Source organism: Ctenocephalides felis, unplaced genomic scaffold (assembly GCF_003426905.1).
Source record: "Ctenocephalides felis isolate EL2017-DRISC unplaced genomic scaffold, ASM342690v1 CF-g0.4_SCAFFOLD_01886, whole genome shotgun sequence".
Lineage (NCBI taxonomy): Eukaryota > Metazoa > Arthropoda > Insecta > Siphonaptera > Pulicidae > Ctenocephalides > Ctenocephalides felis.
In genome coordinates, this window is record NW_020538040.1 from 58090885 (window position 1) to 58108230 (window position 17346).

A 17346-nucleotide genomic window follows, 5' to 3' on the forward strand; every position below is an offset into this window, starting at 1 on the left:
TCCACATGCAACTGATTTACAATTAGTTTTTACTATTAGTAATTCACATTTAACAGCTTGCATTTACTATTTTACATTGATCAATCGGTCAAATACTCTCACATAACAACTCTGTGACATTAAATAAGAAGTTGTCACTTAAATGCAAAATATCAGCGTGGAATCTTGTTGAAATCCATGTGGTATTCCATGTATTTTCATCGTTTGCACTTCCAGCCAAATAACTCATAAGCTTCTAGGTTCAAAGTACACAAAGCGAGCAAATGCATTTCACACTCCAATTAAAGTACACACGAATGCAGTGCCATTCATGAAAATATTTCTGTTCAATGAACACTATTAAACATTCCTTTTCACATCAGAAACTATCACTGCATTAAGGATGGGCGAATTATTTATAAAGTCGATATCGAAACTGATAATCGATTGCTGACGATGTAACTATATACTATCTGCACTGCGTTTCTCATACAATATATAGCCATATTTACCATAGGTTTAAAATATAAAAATAACAGAACCATAAAATGCACAATTATCATTATAAATTTAATAATTAAATTTATGACACCTTACTCAGAATTCAACAAATGTGCAAGTATCATTAATAGTTTATTGTTTAAATTCATCTATAAAATAATTTTTCTTTACAAAATCAGTGATGTAACATACTATATAAGGGATGGCTGCATATTAGTGAATGGATGGCAATAAAACATAAAACAAAATACAATAACTTTCACAAGAAACACGTAACAAGCAGTTAACGTAAATGTGAAAAAATCTTGAGTCTTGAAGGTTAGTAACTGTCTAATTCTTATTTATACTAATTTAAATTGATTAATTAACTTCCCGAAGGAGAAGTTTATGTTTTCATCAAAAAATCCTATTCGCTAATTTTATGTTTTCTCGACGTTTCAAGCCATCCTGAATCGAATGAGACCTAATTTGGAAAAAGTATGTGTGTGTGTGTGAACAGATTTTTTGCCGTGAATCGACGTTTTCTCAAAAACGGCTGCACCGATTCCAAAAATTTAAAAACCATTCGATGTATCGTAATGAGGACTATTGTTTCTCAGTTTTGTGCGACGATCGGCCGAGCCGTTTCTTTGTAATTTGGGAAAAAAGTGTTGAACTTTTCATCCACATTTAAGCTCATACTACCGAATCGATTTTAAAAAATCAAAAACTGTTCGAAAGATATTAGTTGGGAATGATACTGATTAGATTTAGGTGAAAATCTAAAGAGCCGTTTTCTTGTAATTAACTGTTGAAAAAAAATTTAAGCCAATTTTCATGCAACTTTTTTTGGCGATATATATCATGGTCTTATAGAACTTACTGAAATATTACGGTCTTACGACAAGTAGTTCAATTTTAAAAATTCATCAAAGTTTGAGAAAATGAGTAGTTCTTTTGACATTTGTTAAAATTAAAATAAGACGATTTACTTGGTATAACTCAATTATAAAGATTATTGATTTTTGAAAATTTGCTTTTAAAAAATACTCCGACCTGGTTGACGTGTTCGATTTTCAATAATGTGTAATAAATTCACTTCGAATACTTTTAACTACTCATAAATTAATTTATCTGTCATGGATTAAGTCGATTATTTTCACAAATCGGGAAGCTCATGTAACTTCTCTCGAGGCAAAATACCAATACCAACTAGTTAATTTTATCCATGAACGCCGATAAGTGATTGCTAAAAATATAATTAAGATATCTTACTAATAAATAACTGGCCCTCCATTGTATATTTTATGATTCGTATGGTTCGTAGTGATCCAAATTATACCCAAAGCAAATAATTTTCTAATTATAAGATTAAATTATTTTGAAAAAAACTCTAATTTAGTCTGCATACTTTCCGAGTCTAAGTTTAACATTTCACATAAACTTCTAAAAATATCAACAGAAAATAATTTCACACAATATAATGTAAATAATTTGCATTACATTGGTACTAGACCCGGGTTTGCTGGTTCGATCCCAGCCACAGCCAAGTCTGACATCAGGCAGCTTTCATGTCTAATTTCAATTTGAGGTCATAAATCAATATGATCTCAAATGAAAGTCTTCTCTTATGAGCATAGCACCATATAAATTATAAAATGTCAACAAAGACTACGAGTACAGTTAATTAGTCACAACTAAATTAGACAACTACTGGGTTGTCCATTCAAGAAGTCATATAATAACGTCAAAAAAATTACTATATTTTCAATTACAAAATAACTTTGGTATTTAATATCGGTTTTGGGAACGCGGCGCACCAAAGGCCAATCTCGATATTTCTGATAGATGTCCTTTTCATGAAATATCAAATAAATATCTCTCATCACTATTTTCGATATTATACTACGTAGAGTTTTTTCCTTTATACATGTGTATGAAAGCAATGCCGGCTTCAGAAAAATATAGTTTACATGCGAAAGAACAACTTTAATGCCAAACGCTGATTGAAAACTCAATTTAAGTTGGGTAACTGTAGCAGGATTTGTTCGATGAGATTTTTAATAAAACGCAATATGAAAAAGTTAGAGCAATCATAATCCTGGGCTTCAGTTATTTAATTATTGAACTAAATATAATATCAAATTATGCAATTAATACAAAGGTAATAAAATGCAACAATAACTTTAGTACTAATAATTATAATAGTGGTAATGAAAACAAAAAAAAAACACTTTCGAAGTAACAGCGAACGTAGTAAATGTATCGGCATTTTATGAAGTGCAATGTATTATGTTTTAATCAATTAGTTTTAATGTAGAATATTGAGTTTAAGCTTTTAAATAAAATAAAATTATATTGGTCAGATAGTAAATTTTAAGTTCATTAATTGATTATGCCCATGAAGAATAAGTTATGCATTAAAAAACCAGACTACTTTTGTTCTTAACTTCACGTAGAGTAGTTATAGTAATGGGCTGAAAATAATAAAATGAAAATTTTTGCATATCTTCACGTTTTGAACATTTTCTGAACATTTTGGCATACCTCAGAAAAAATGAATCTGTGTGTTTTGTATGTCCGCATTTTTTCGTCCATGTTTTCGGGCGCACTGGTCAACCGATTTGAATGGTTCAAAAAACATTCGATTCCTATTGTGCTGATTTTTGGCTTTTTGTGTTTTTGGCAAAATCTTCAGCCGTTACGGAGATACGGAGCAAAGAGTGCAGAAAATACAAAATACGAATGATCTAAAAAACATTCAATTTGTAATGATTGGGAGAAGAGGTGACTAGTTTTTGGCAGAATGCAGGTCAACCGGTTTCGGAAATATGGAGTTAAATGTACAAAAAATGGCAGTTTTTGGGAGAACTAAGCGTGCGATTCGAACGATTCAAATAACTTTCTGTTTGTTTTAACAAAATTGAACTATATGGTGTATATCGAAAATAATTCAGATTTTAATTTTGATTCTGACTAAAGTTTTAGAGCTGACATATATAGTTCAAACAAATAATTTTAACTTTGCAATTCAGTTTATATAATTCTTATAAATAGTAGACATTGTTACTGTATTTATAAAAATCTATTCAAAAACATTTAATATTCGGAAAGTTCCAACAATTTGCCTTGAGGCACGATGCCATACACCACTAGTTAATTTACATTTTAAATACATACTGGTCATTAAGAAAATCTTTAGAAAAAGAATAGACGTATGTTAGTGTATATATGTAGTATGAATGTACAACAGATTTGCCATCATCGAAGGAAAACAGCTGAACCCATTTGGATGGTTAAAAAAAATTTGATTTGTATTATCAATGCTCAGTTGCAAAAAAGTAGCGTGATAAATAAATAGTTATTCCAATTCTGATTGGTAAACATTTCTGACAAAATACCAGATCCATGTTATATATCGTGTTATCTTTGTCAAAAATATACCCATAAAATTTATATTTTATGTTGATTGAATATTGTAGCTATTATTTCGCAAAATTCCTTCAAAATTAAAAATAAAACATTGTGTCTGTTTGTCTCCTAGTCGTCGCATTTCACCCTGCCTATGGGGTAAAAAGAAGCAGGTAACAAATGTTTGAAAAACAGCAAAAAAAATATTTCTACAATGATGAAATAGCTGGGACTTTACTAAACATGATCAGATATTTGTTTTGTTTGATATGTGGAACTTGTTGAGATAGAATTGGTTTGGTTTGTACAATGTAATTGCTGAAAGTCAAATTGGACCTTTAAATTGGATAAATTTAAACTATAATCAGTTTACAATGCCTTAAAAGTAATTTCGAGACTAGAAAAGTTTTATTCTCAAAAAAACTCATGATCTGGTATTTAAAAATAATATCAATTTAGTTCTTTACTCAATCGCAGTTCAAAATCTTTTCGAACTCAAAAGTATAAAAGATCTCATAAAGGCATCTACAAAAAGTAAAAGTTAATGATACAATTATTCGATGGGTTACTCATATAATTTTATCTTTTTCTAAAATATCACCTCTATTTGAACAACATTACACCCAAAAAGTTGTAGAACCAAAAAGACAATACAGTTTAAATATTCTTACTTAAGATATTACAATAAACATTGTATAAGAAATTCCATTCCATGTTATATTTTTTAAGAAAACGCCCACGCGACAGCGCGTGTTTCTGTTCATTCATGAGTTTAACAAAAGCGGACATATCTCTCTTGAAAAGGAGAAATATCAGATCTAACATAAACATACGACTTATTCACCTGTCCCGCCGTTATTTAAATGACACAGTTTCCCCAACAAGTATTTAGAAATATCACAAGTCACTCCGCGGAGAGTTTACCTTCGCATTATGCCATACAAAGGGCTAAAGGACCCCGAATGCCATTTCATTCTTACATTCTACTGGGAATAATACTTAATTCCTCTTTTTACGAGGATGCTCGATACAAGTCGCTCGGCCGCTGCGTCTTGCTGCTCGAATGATACGGCAGGAGAAATGCAGTGGCGTATACAACTATTAGTCAAATAATCATAAATCAGAACACTTATTAGTAGAAATTCATAAACTCATTTAACTTACGTTAGGTAATTATGTTAAGAGGTTAAAATGTTGACGCAGTTTAATAGAGCATATAGAATTCATTCGTTGTCAATGTATAAACATTGCAAAAATATACAATATGCATATTTTTATAATATCAAAAATTGGTTCAGAATTTTTGGTAAATGTGTACAAAAAATATTGCATTTTCTTGTTAATTGTAAAAAAACGGTTTGACCGATCATCGCGAGAATGTCAAGTTTCTTCAAATGACTATTGAATTTATCGGTGCAGCCGTTTTTAAGAAAATTTCGACGAAATTTTAAGTGTTGGCTTACATACATGTCAAAAGATTTTGAACGACTTGACACGTCGGCATAATATTAAATTAGCATGTCGAATTTACTAGTTATACCGATTCAAATTAATTATGTTTGTTAAAATGCGTATGACGAGTTTTCATATTTTATTCAAAATGATAAAATTGAAATCATTATTTCAAAAGTCAAATTATTCCAACAAAAATATAACAACAAAAATATAACAACAAAAATATAAAAATATAAATATAACAACAAAAATATGACGAAAATAAATATATCATTTGAAATAAAACTCACAAGCAAATAATTTATTAGTTAAAGCCTAATTAGATTAACCGACTAATTCTGTCGTAAAATAGACCAATGTTATGGCAAGGCTATGTTACACTACGTTTTTCGTATAAAATGGTACTAAAAATGCTATGTATTATATATTTGCTGTGCGATCAGGCGACAGATAAAATTTAACTTCACTCACATCTTATTATGACACATCACACAGATGTACTTGTAAGATTCTTTTTTTGACGTTTGTGCGTTTTATGGTTTAGTTTTTATATCTAAAACACCTGACAGCAACCACAAAGCATTTTGACAGTTTTTAGTACCATTTTATATGAAGAAAAACGCAGCGTAACATAGCCTTACCATAACATTGATCTATTTAAAGGCAGAATTGGCCCATAAATCTGAATATTAAAAGAAATTGGATAATTTATAAAACATTACAAATTTCAATGTATAAAAATGTTCAAATGTAATTTAAAAATCTGTATTGTATTGATGAAAAAAAAAGATAAATTTGAAAGTCTATAAAAAATATAAAAAAGCTGAAATTCCAATTTGAATTACATTCGAAGTTTATACATTCTTTGAGCTCAAAATATTTCATAAACAGGACTACTGCAAGAAAACCAGTTTGATTTTAACAACATATTTTAAAATGGCATTATTTACTCATCTGTCAAAATTTCTTTCGTTAAAAATTTAAGTAGTTTTTTACTGCTGAAACTTTGTATCGTGATAGATTTTATGATCTTAAGAAACGATTAAAGGTTAATTGTAAAGGACCATTAATGTTAAAATGAATAAAAAGCATATCATTTCTGTATCGATACAATTTTTCGTCCACGTTAGCGGGCGCACGGATCAACTGATTTGAATGGTTCAAAAAATATTCGATTCATATTGATAGGGAGATGTGCTGATTAGCATTGGGCAAAGGCAGGTTCAGCCGTTGCGGAGATACAGAGCAAGGAGTGTAGGAAATAGAAATCGAGTTTTTGAGAGAACGGAGCATCCAATTTGAATGATTCAAAATACTTTCTGCTATTAGTGATTGCTTATGAGTTTTTTTAAATTTTTTTTTAATTTTCAAAAAAAAATTCTTTGAATATCGAAAGTAAATCGAATTTTAATTTTTGTTCTAGCTAAAGTTCTAAAGTTCACTAATATATTTCAAATAAATAATTTTAACTTTAGATTTCAGTTTACGAGGTCTGTTCAAAAAGTACCCGGAATTACTAATAATTAAATTTCGCGGGTCTGGAGTGTCTGATTGTCAAAATTTTTTTTTTATTGTGTTGGTATACATGCCCCTAAAGTATGATGAAATTTTCAGCTATATTCACTGTTTACTTTGTCTGTGGTAGTCGCTAAGGTTCGACGTGTTTTTCTGAGCTCGGCGATTTTTACAATGGAAGAATTGAAAAGTCAAAGAATTTGTATTAAATTTTGCGTAAAAAATGAAATAAAGTGTTGCAAAGTGCAAAAATTCACCAGATATGGCTCCGTGTGACTTTTTCCTATTCCCAAAGTTGAAGAGACCCATGAAAGGACGGCGGTTTTCCTCGATTGAAGAAAATCGCTGAGAGTGCTCAAGGACATATCAAAAAGTGAATATCAAGGGTGCTTCGAAAATTGGAAAAAACGCTGGCATAAGTGTATTATATCTGGGGGGGACTACTTTGAAGGGGACCACATTAATGTAGACAAATAAATAAATATTTTTTTGAAAAAACGAAAATTCCGGGTACTTTTTGAACAGACCTCGTATATAATTCTTATAAATATTAGACAATGTCCTTCAATTTGAATTCGATTAATTAAATTTTGTTTATTTTGTTTTTTGTAAACATATATGAATAACAGTATTTATAATAATCTATTTGAAAATATTTAATATTTCTCGAATTCATTACGGTGCAAAAAGTTCCAACAATTTGCCTTAAGGCACGATTCCATTCACCACTAGTTTTGTATTTATTTCCTTAAATACCAATCAGGATACAGCAAGATCTTATACATTATTGTGAAAAAAAAAAAGTAATTTAAATATTACTCCACAAAGAAAAGTCTATAGTTTTGTCTTTGAGTGTTTACAATATCAAAATATTTGTAAATAAATTATATCTATTATTAAAATCAATTTCGATCGCGATCGCAAACAATACAAAAGCGAAATTCGTCCTGACCGCAAAGCAGCTACTGATTTAATCTTCTGTCTGTTTATACCGAATCACTCTCGGGTCCGTGTAGGAAAAACACTCGACTTCCATACACGTCTGGAGGGTTTTTTTTTACTGCCCGTTCAAGATTAATGGTCGGTTTCGTTTTTCATGAAAGAAAATTTAGTGGCACCGGGACTTGATTGAAGATTAGCTCAAGGGGGCCAAGATACAATATCAAGGAGGATTCTCAGAATACTTTCTTGTACTCGTAGATTCGAACCAATTGTGACATTAAAATGTTTATCATTCGAACACTATAATAGGACATTAGGTTTCTAAAAGATTTTTTTCTAATTTCAATCGAGGAATTGGATGATAAATGAGAAAAAAGACAATTCAATATAGTTGATACTAATGGAATTTTCTTTCGTTGTATGCGATTGAATAGGATTACGTTACGATATAAAAAAACAACGTATATGCTGCATCCTTATATATGAATTTTATATACAATAATATAGAATTTTGTAACATAGAAAGGATATAGGTTTTAGAAATAAGTAATTTCTCAGAAAATTCTACCAGAACATTAACACCAAGTGACATATTGTCTTAAGGCAAATACATAACATTTTGACAGTTTTTAGTATCATTATGTATGAAAACTGCTACGTAACATAGTCTTACATTGGTCTATTTTACGCCAGAATCGGCCCATAAATTACAACATGTAATAAGCATAATAAATAAGATAAAACTACATTTTATGTTATAAACCAATTCGAAGACTAGTGGAGCGCAAGGCATCGTGCCTTAAGGCAAATTGCTGGAACTTCCCGTATATTTTTTTTTTTAGAGATGAACATTTTTGAAACACTTATTGTTAAAGTCTCTATAAAATATCTGATAATTTGATGTGCATATGTCTATTGATCATTTTTGACCGCCAGATGGCATATTTTTTTACTTTTTTTACTAGATCTCCGAAACCGTTAGACTGCTTTTGACCTGCTTTCATGAAGATCAGTTCTTCATCTTCTTAATACAAGTAAAATGGTTTTTGAATTATTCAAATTGGACGCTCCATTCTCTTAAGAATGGAGTTACTGTTTTGGCTTTTTGCCCCACATCTTCGGAAGGGCTAGACCTGCCTTTGCCAAAAACTAATCAGCACATCTCCTTATCAATGCGAATCGAAAGTTTTTTGAATTATTCAAATCGCTTCTTCCGTGTTCCCGAAATCGTCGACGATAATTTGTATCCGCACACACACACATACATGCACACACACCCATACATCTATTTTTTCTAAGGTATGCCAAAATGTTCAGAAGGTTTTTAAACGTAAAGATACATAAAAATTTTCAGTTTCGATTTTTTTGCGATTACTATAACTTGCCCTACGGGAAGTTAAAAATATTCAAAACTATGTAAATATATTGACAAGTTCTACGATATAAAAATAAGGAATAATGCAAAACATAATATAAGAAATGGAAATAGCTCCTATTTTTCATATGATCCAAATCCTTTCCTTTTGAATTTCAACTGACAATAGGCTTTAACGAAGGATTCAGAAACTCGAACATAAAAAGCATTCAAATATCCCGATTTCTAAATATAGATCATAATATGCATTATAAAGAAAAGTTCAATAAAATATTTTCCGATTGTACATTCTACAGTAATTTTTTGTTACAAACACTTTTTTATTCCTAGATTTTCATGTTGTGTAACAGATTTCATTCTGCGTTCTCTAACAAGCCATTTATTAATAAACTTTTCAATCATGTCGAAATTTAAAATTAAAATGAGCTTTGAAACGGGTTAAGAGATTAATTTATAAATGAACTGAAGGGTGTTCTAAATGTTGAGTTGACGGCCGAAGAAACGTGTTTAGTGAATGAAATTTATTAATTAAAAGAATGTTATATTACTTTCGAACAAATACATTCAGCTTTATAAAGCTGTAATGTACTGTTCAATATTCTGAAGTGTGTACTTTGAAAGTCTTCACTAAACTTTTGTACTCATAAAGAACGTGCCTTATTCGAGCTTAGGAGGGGAAATCAATTTGTTTCATGTAACGTGATGTTGTGATATATGAATATTATAATATATAACAAATATTAATACATTGAAACGTGTATTTCTCTCGAACTGTAAATGTTTGTGTATGCATCGTATGTACGTAAATGTTAAGCACCCTTAAATGTCAAGACAATTTTTTGTGTATTATATATATTACTGTTGTAAATCACGTAGAAATAATACATTATTTTTAACAGATAATTAGATAAAATCGTATCAAACATCTGCAGAAAAATCTAATTAGTTTGCAAAATAAATATAAGAACTAGTAAATAATACTGAATTAACTATTATCACATGCTACATATTAAAAATGCATTGAAAAGTCTTGTAAAAAGTACTATTGCTACAATAAGGTTTTCCATCATTATAATAAAAAAAAATTATTCATCTTATAATAAAAGTAAGAGTTTATTCAGTGTTCATTTTCAGATTTTTAACAAAACCTCTTAAATTATGAATTAGTAGATCTTACTGCTACTTCAATCAAATATTTAGTTACTTATTAGCTTCCAGAAGGGTAAGTTATTGTAATCACCCAAAAATCAAAATTGAAAATTTTTACATTCCTTTACGTTTTGAAGGTTTCTAACATTTTGACATACCTTAGAAAAAATGAATGTGTGTGTATGTATGTATGGATACAATTTTTCGTCCACGTTTTCGAGCGCACGAATCAACCGATTTGAATAGTTCTAAAAACATTCGATAACTAATAGGGAGATGTTCTGATTAGTTTTTGGCACAAGCAGGTTCAGCCGTTTCGGAGAAATGGAGCAGAAAGTGCAGAAAATAGAAATCGAGTTTTTGAGAGAACGGAGCAACCTAAAAAACATTCAATTCGTAATGACGGGAAAAAGTGTTGAATAGGTTTTGGTAAAAGCAGGTATAGCCGATTCGGAGATACCGAGATAAATGTGTAAAAATGGCAGTTTTTGAGAGAACTAAGCATCCGATTTAAATAATTCAAAAAATTTTCCAATTGTTTTGACAAAATAATTGCTTCTGGAAAAAAAATATTCAAAATTTGTTTTCTCAAAAAATTCTTTTTTTTTGTATAGCGAAAATAATTCAGATTTCAATTTTAATTCTAGCTAAAGTTCTAAAGCTCACTTATATACTTTAAATAAATAATTTTAACTTTGTAATTCAATTTATATAAGTCTTATAAATATTAGACAATGTTACTGTATTTATAATTATCTGAAAATATTTAATATTTCTCGAACATTTCGATACGGTACAGGAAGTTCTAGCAATTTGCCTTAAGGCACCATGCCATACACAACTAGTTCAAATTTTATACTAATATGCAATTCAATTTCTGTAAAACGAATGTTTAAAAATCTGATAATTTATTATTAATTTATCAATTAATTATTTTAATGACTTTAATTTATTGCACCTTTTTCTCAAAACATCGCCAGGCCTGACTATCACAAAATAGTATCCCCAAATGACATCAATATGAATTGAAAAATTCTTGGCACATCTTAATCTATTGACCCATTCTCCAAAAAATGGCAAATGAAAAGTTATATCCAAGGATAGCGACATATATTGATACACTATAGATGCATAGACGTTGGGATTTTTCAGCTAAAATGATAGAGACATCTTGAAATATAAATATTACTTGCCGACATACTCAATGGAAGATGAAAAATTATTAGAAAAAAAATCAGCATCTAGATTAGTTTATTATTAGTATGATTTTTATTCTTAAACTGTTACAAATTGTTTATTTTTGTTCAATGATTTGCACTGATCAGAGAAAAGTTTAATGTTCATTAAATTAATGAAAAATTCCATAAAACATATTGCATATAATACATTTATATAAATAAATCGATCACATTATTCAATGGACAATCATTGCACAATTGGTTCGATTAGATACATTTACGTATACTAAGATGAAACTATTATTTACGGTCGATATATTTTTTATATTCTCCGACGTTCGATTTCGGTTTTTATTGTGAAAAATTGAGTGATTTGAAAAAGTTCGTAGAAGATCAGCGCAATGGCTGAGAAATCTCTCTCAAGCGGTCCTTGCCTCTCGAGCACGAGATGATATATCTGCAACGGGCAACAAAGATACTAACGGCAGGATTTAGAAGGCGGAATAAACCAATAGAAAATCGCTAAAAGCGCATCCCCTGATGCGAAATACAATCCTTAGAAATGCAAGTCCTGAGAATTGAAAGATCTTTAGATAATAGAAAATTGTTGAATTTGTTTCGCAATCCATGCGACTATATCCTCGAAGGAGACGAATCGAGAACATTGTCACTAATAATCAGGTGAGCATTTATTGCTTCCTTTTATACATGCAAAATTATTTGTTACTGAGAGGAATCTGTCATTAGCAGATTGTGTGCATATGAAACCAATTGTTGAATGTACATTTTATGGATTTGAGCTATTGTTTTCAAAACAGAAATTATTAAAGTAATTTGTCAATTAAATTTGCTACTAATGATCAAGTCATAAAAACAAAATGTCATATAGAAGTCACATAGGAGTAGTAATCACATAATAGTAGTAGGGGGGCCTGGGTTGTGCCACTTTTTTTTGATCAACAATAATTTTGTTAATTTACCAAAAGTTGTCGGAAAAGTAAATTGAATGGTAATTTTTTCATATGTCAACGTGGAAATACTGAAATACCGTTCTTAAATACAATGGATTTGTCATAAAATCAGTGTTAACGATTCTTTGTTCTCGTATAGAATTTTTCTTTCCCTTTCTCTTTCGGATTTTGTGTTAATTTTTTTTAATCTGTTTAATCTCCACCCAAAAAAACACATTGTTGAAAACAAGTTACCATTATGATTGAGCTAAATTATCTTCGCAAAAACTAACTGCTGATAATTAACTACGAATGTTCAACTTATAGCAAAATAACGAACAAAGTGATCTGTATACAAGTAGTCCAGTCATCATAGTAAGTCGCAATTCGAGATACCCAACATTTTAAAGCACATTAACATTTAAAAGTTGTCTCAAAACCTACATATAAGTAGGGTGTACGTACCATATGTAGGTTGAGACAACTTTTAAATGTCAATATACAAGTAATTACAAACTTACACCTGGGTATCTCGAATTCCGAGATTCTTACCTAATTTAAGCTTAAATGACTGGGCTAAAGTAACAGTTAGTGTTAAAAAAATCGAACATGAAAACAACTTTTGACTCTTTAAAAGCAAAGCGGTCAACAGATCGTGTTAATGTAGGATGCTAGCTAAATGCAATAATGGAAACTTGTTTAAACAAACATACTTCATCTTTCTCGCTTCGAACCATATCTAAAAATTATTATAGTTTAGTTGTTATGACGACTGTCACTACCGTACCTTGAGACAACCATACCCAGTCTCCCCTATTTTATATAAAGTTTACTTGAAATGACAATATAATGAAATATTTAATATATTTAACTTTCGAGTAAATTGCTAACATGATATAAAACTGCATGTTTAAATACTTTTATGATCATTCGCTTGACTCATACATAAAATAATAATACCATACAATAAAAAATGAAGTATACTTCATGTTACTTTTTGTAGGTTTTATGTATAATATTATATCTTATGTATGAGTCAAGCCAATAATCAGAAAAGTATTTATTAGTTCTATTTTCCTAGCTTATACTAAAAATTTATATCCTAACTTATAGGCTCATAGACTTAGAAGGAAATTTACAAAACTTCAGAAGCCTATGAGCATATAAGTTAGGATATAAATTTTTAGTCTAGGAAAAAGAACTTTTAGGCTAGGAAAAAGAACTAACGGCAGAAAATCAAGAACATTATAAGATAAGATTATATTTAACTTAAACATCATAAGTTAATTTATTCCTTAATGTTTTCAAACTAAAATTGTTCAAAAATTTAAATTTGATTCGAAATACAAAATTAACGGAGATTTTCATAGAATGCCTTGTCAATGAATGCTACATGAAAATTAAGCACAACGAAAATTGTTCCTCCTTTGAAAATAATGAAAAACTTGAGTATAAAACATCGAGGAGCATACAATTTTATTTATTCTATCTTGTATACTGAGAACAAACTTAAAATGCCTAAAATTAATAAGTAAACGAACGTCGATACATATTTACGCAATAAAAAAAATTAATAATTGAATCTTTTATCCCGAATTATAAAAATAATCACGCATAATTTCGTGCTTCTATAAGTACTAAAAATCTATACTAAAAATATTTATTTTTAAAGCATGTTTTTATATTTATGTATAAGGAATTTAGTTAAATGTTATATTTCGGGCACTGATAGATCAAAGACAAGGGCTTTAAGAAATGTAGACTAAAACTATGTATGTATGTATGTACGTATGTATACCATCATAGTGAGAATAAATTTAAAGTCGCTCCTTTTGAATATATGTGTAATATCCATAAAATCTGAGAATTTTCACAAAATTCGAAATATTACTTTAGAAGCAAAATTTATTTAGATTTGTTAATCATTTAACCATGAGCAGAAATATCGCACTATTTTATAAGCAAGACTAAAAAAGTAGAAGTATTAGTTTGGCCTTTGTTACACTTTTGTTTTTACTATTAAATCATTTTGCAGTAGATGCCATTTTTGCAATATGTTTATAAAGCAGTCTCCATTTTCCTTCGCAATTCAGTAGAATTGTCACTTCAGTGCACTCTACAGTAGTTTCTTGTGTGTAACTTTGTCCTTCTTCATTCTTCTGCATAACAAAACTTTGCAAATAGTTTTTGTCTACTTTCCTTAAAGCTCTTGTCTTTGATCTATCAGTGCCCGAAATATAACATTTAACTAAATTCCTTCTTAAATCAGTTTCCAATATTGCTCAAAAGTTTGTTGCAATCAACCATGAATGAAATGATCCTATTAAATAGTATTTATAGAATGCAGTACAAGGCATTGTGTGCTTTGAGGCTAAACTGCTTAAGACAATATTAGATAAACCAAATAAGGCTGTTTAGAATTTGAAATTTGTAAAAAATATAGAATAGAATAGAATAGAAGCAATCGATTTTACTTGTACATTACATTGCAATTGTTTACAATATCATATTTAATATATTATATTTCAAAACCCAAATTTCGAATAAAATTCGAAATTTCAATTTATAAAATGTTCAGATGTAAAATTTCACTAATTGCCTTGCACACCACATAATATTCTAATTAATAATACGAAACTAAAATTTATTTATGCCACATAGGGCCTATAAAGTACGCAAGTAAAAATAGCGACAAAATAAAAAATAGGGCATTCAATTCACAAATGATAAAAACATTTAAAAAACAATTAATTTTGTTAAGCATAAGCGTGCGTTCAGAAGAAACTTTAGAAAAACTAAAGTCATTATTGGAAATAAGTGATTTAATTTAATGCTATACATCAGTTTGTAAAAAAAAACATAAGTGTCTTAAGAAGTGTATTTAATTTGTAAGTATTTCTAAAATTTTTGAAAAATTAAAAAATAACTATGATATATTTTTTTTAATTTCATGAATATTTTTATTTTGTGAGAAATTTTTATTCTCAAAAAAATATTTACGAGGAGCCTCGCATGCTAAGGGTACGCTTTAGATTATCACTTGTTGAAAAATAATAAAAAATAAGTTCCTTATAATTGGTTCAGAGTTAATGAGCATGCCCATATATGAATATATACTTAATTCAATTTTGTTAATTATAAACCTGAAGTCAGTGTGGGAACTAGTCAACTATTGTGAACACTGAGTATAATTCCGAAAACTAAGTTGTTTACAGTAAAATATTTTTGTCGTATAAAAGAAATACTTAAATGCTTGGATTAAAGATATTCAGAATAAGGATACCAAATATTAAGTGGCCGTTTCTCTCATAAAATATTATGTTATGAATTATGATCTAATGAGTTGATATTCACAAATTGTCAAAAAACTATGTATTAAAAAACCTAATCTCGAAAAGATACAAATGTCAAATAACAAGCCCCTAAGAGTACTTAGTAACTTACAAATGTTTACTTCTATTTGATGTATTGATATCTATAACGATTTACTAAGTAAATTCAATGAAATATTTATTTCATGTCTGTACATGCTACCTTTTAGTGGTTTATTATTTTCATAACCAGTAATAGCGTATGAAAGTAGCAAATAAAATCATAGATATTTTATATTCTGTAATATTTATATTTATATTTGTTATAAATATATATCAAAACTGCATGCGCACTCATACGTAAAATAAAAATTCTCCATATTTGAATAAACGCATTAATATAAAATATAGGTCTCAAAGATCCTCATTCGTCGTATAGTAAAAATATATATTAAAGAAATAATTCTTCAATATATATTTGTTTTGCTTTAATTATAATTATCTAAACTTACCACTAAATGTTGTACGTTCATATTAATAGATATCAATATATTGTCATAATTCATCATCAATACATTAGTCGAAGTTTCTTACCTGAAACAAACAAAAATCATGTAAGATGATATAACACCTTAAAAAAATTGTAATGTTCATAATATACATGTTCATAAACATATTTATTATGGTCTTTCGAATTCTATATCTAGAACATCAAACACGTTACATAATTTAATTTATTATTATAAAATAATAAATTGAAATAAAACATTCTCTTTTGCCCTAATTTAGAACATTTGAAACAGAGATCTATGAAAACGAAGTAAATCTTGTTATAAAATAATGCATAATAAATCACTTTTTGCAGACACAAAACTTTCATATTATTCTCTGGTTTGGGCTTCAAAATTAAGTTTACAAACTTTTTGGAGCGCATCCTCCTCGGACGTTGATGTTCATGAAACTTTGGTCGAGTCACTCGAAAATTAAATTTCAATGAGAATATTCATCTTTCACTTGATTTACACACACCAATATTGCAAAAAAGCTAGTTATTTATTTAAATTATTTATATAATAAAAAATGATTATTACTACCAATGTTCATAATAAATATATTTTAACCGGAAATGGAACTGAAGTATTACCATTTTTTACATCCATTTAAATTGAAAGAAATACATACCTATATGCGTAGTAGTGTATAGTAGTATGTATATAAAAATGATTCGGTGTTCTGACAGACGCTAGTGCGTACAATGAATTCAGCGTCATTCGGAAATGCCGTAATAATACTTTATTAAAACACAAACTAGTCACTAGATGTAAATGCACATTTATTTAGTTACTCACTAATCATGCAATAATTTCACTAAAATTGTCCAGATTCACTAATCACTCACTAATCATGCAATAATTTCACTAAAATTGTCCAGATTCCTTCGGCATATCATTTGGCTATGTGACGGCGTCGACCCGATGTATTTGCTGCCGGGTCGACGCGATCTTGTGCCTACGAGACGAAGGTATAAACTGAACGATTAAGTTCATTCCCATAATTTGCATAGCCATAGATCAACAAAGCTATATTGCAAAGATAGGAAA

General features: G+C 29.2%; 1 protein-coding gene across 2 annotated transcripts in view; it reads right to left on the minus strand.

Annotated features, from left to right (window-relative positions):
* Positions 1-17138, minus strand: part of LOC113376636 — a 148919-nt gene extending 131781 nt beyond the window's left edge. For both annotated transcript variants that reach the window (XR_003367050.1, XM_026616631.1), the window contains exon 1: positions 16928-17138. Coding sequence is in view for 1 of the 2 variants with exons in the window: in XM_026616631.1 (XP_026472416.1) it covers positions 16928-17016 (89 nt within the window). In the remaining variant the exon portion in view is untranslated. The remainder of the gene's footprint in view (positions 1-16927) is intronic.
* Positions 17139-17346: the final 208 nt, after the last annotated feature.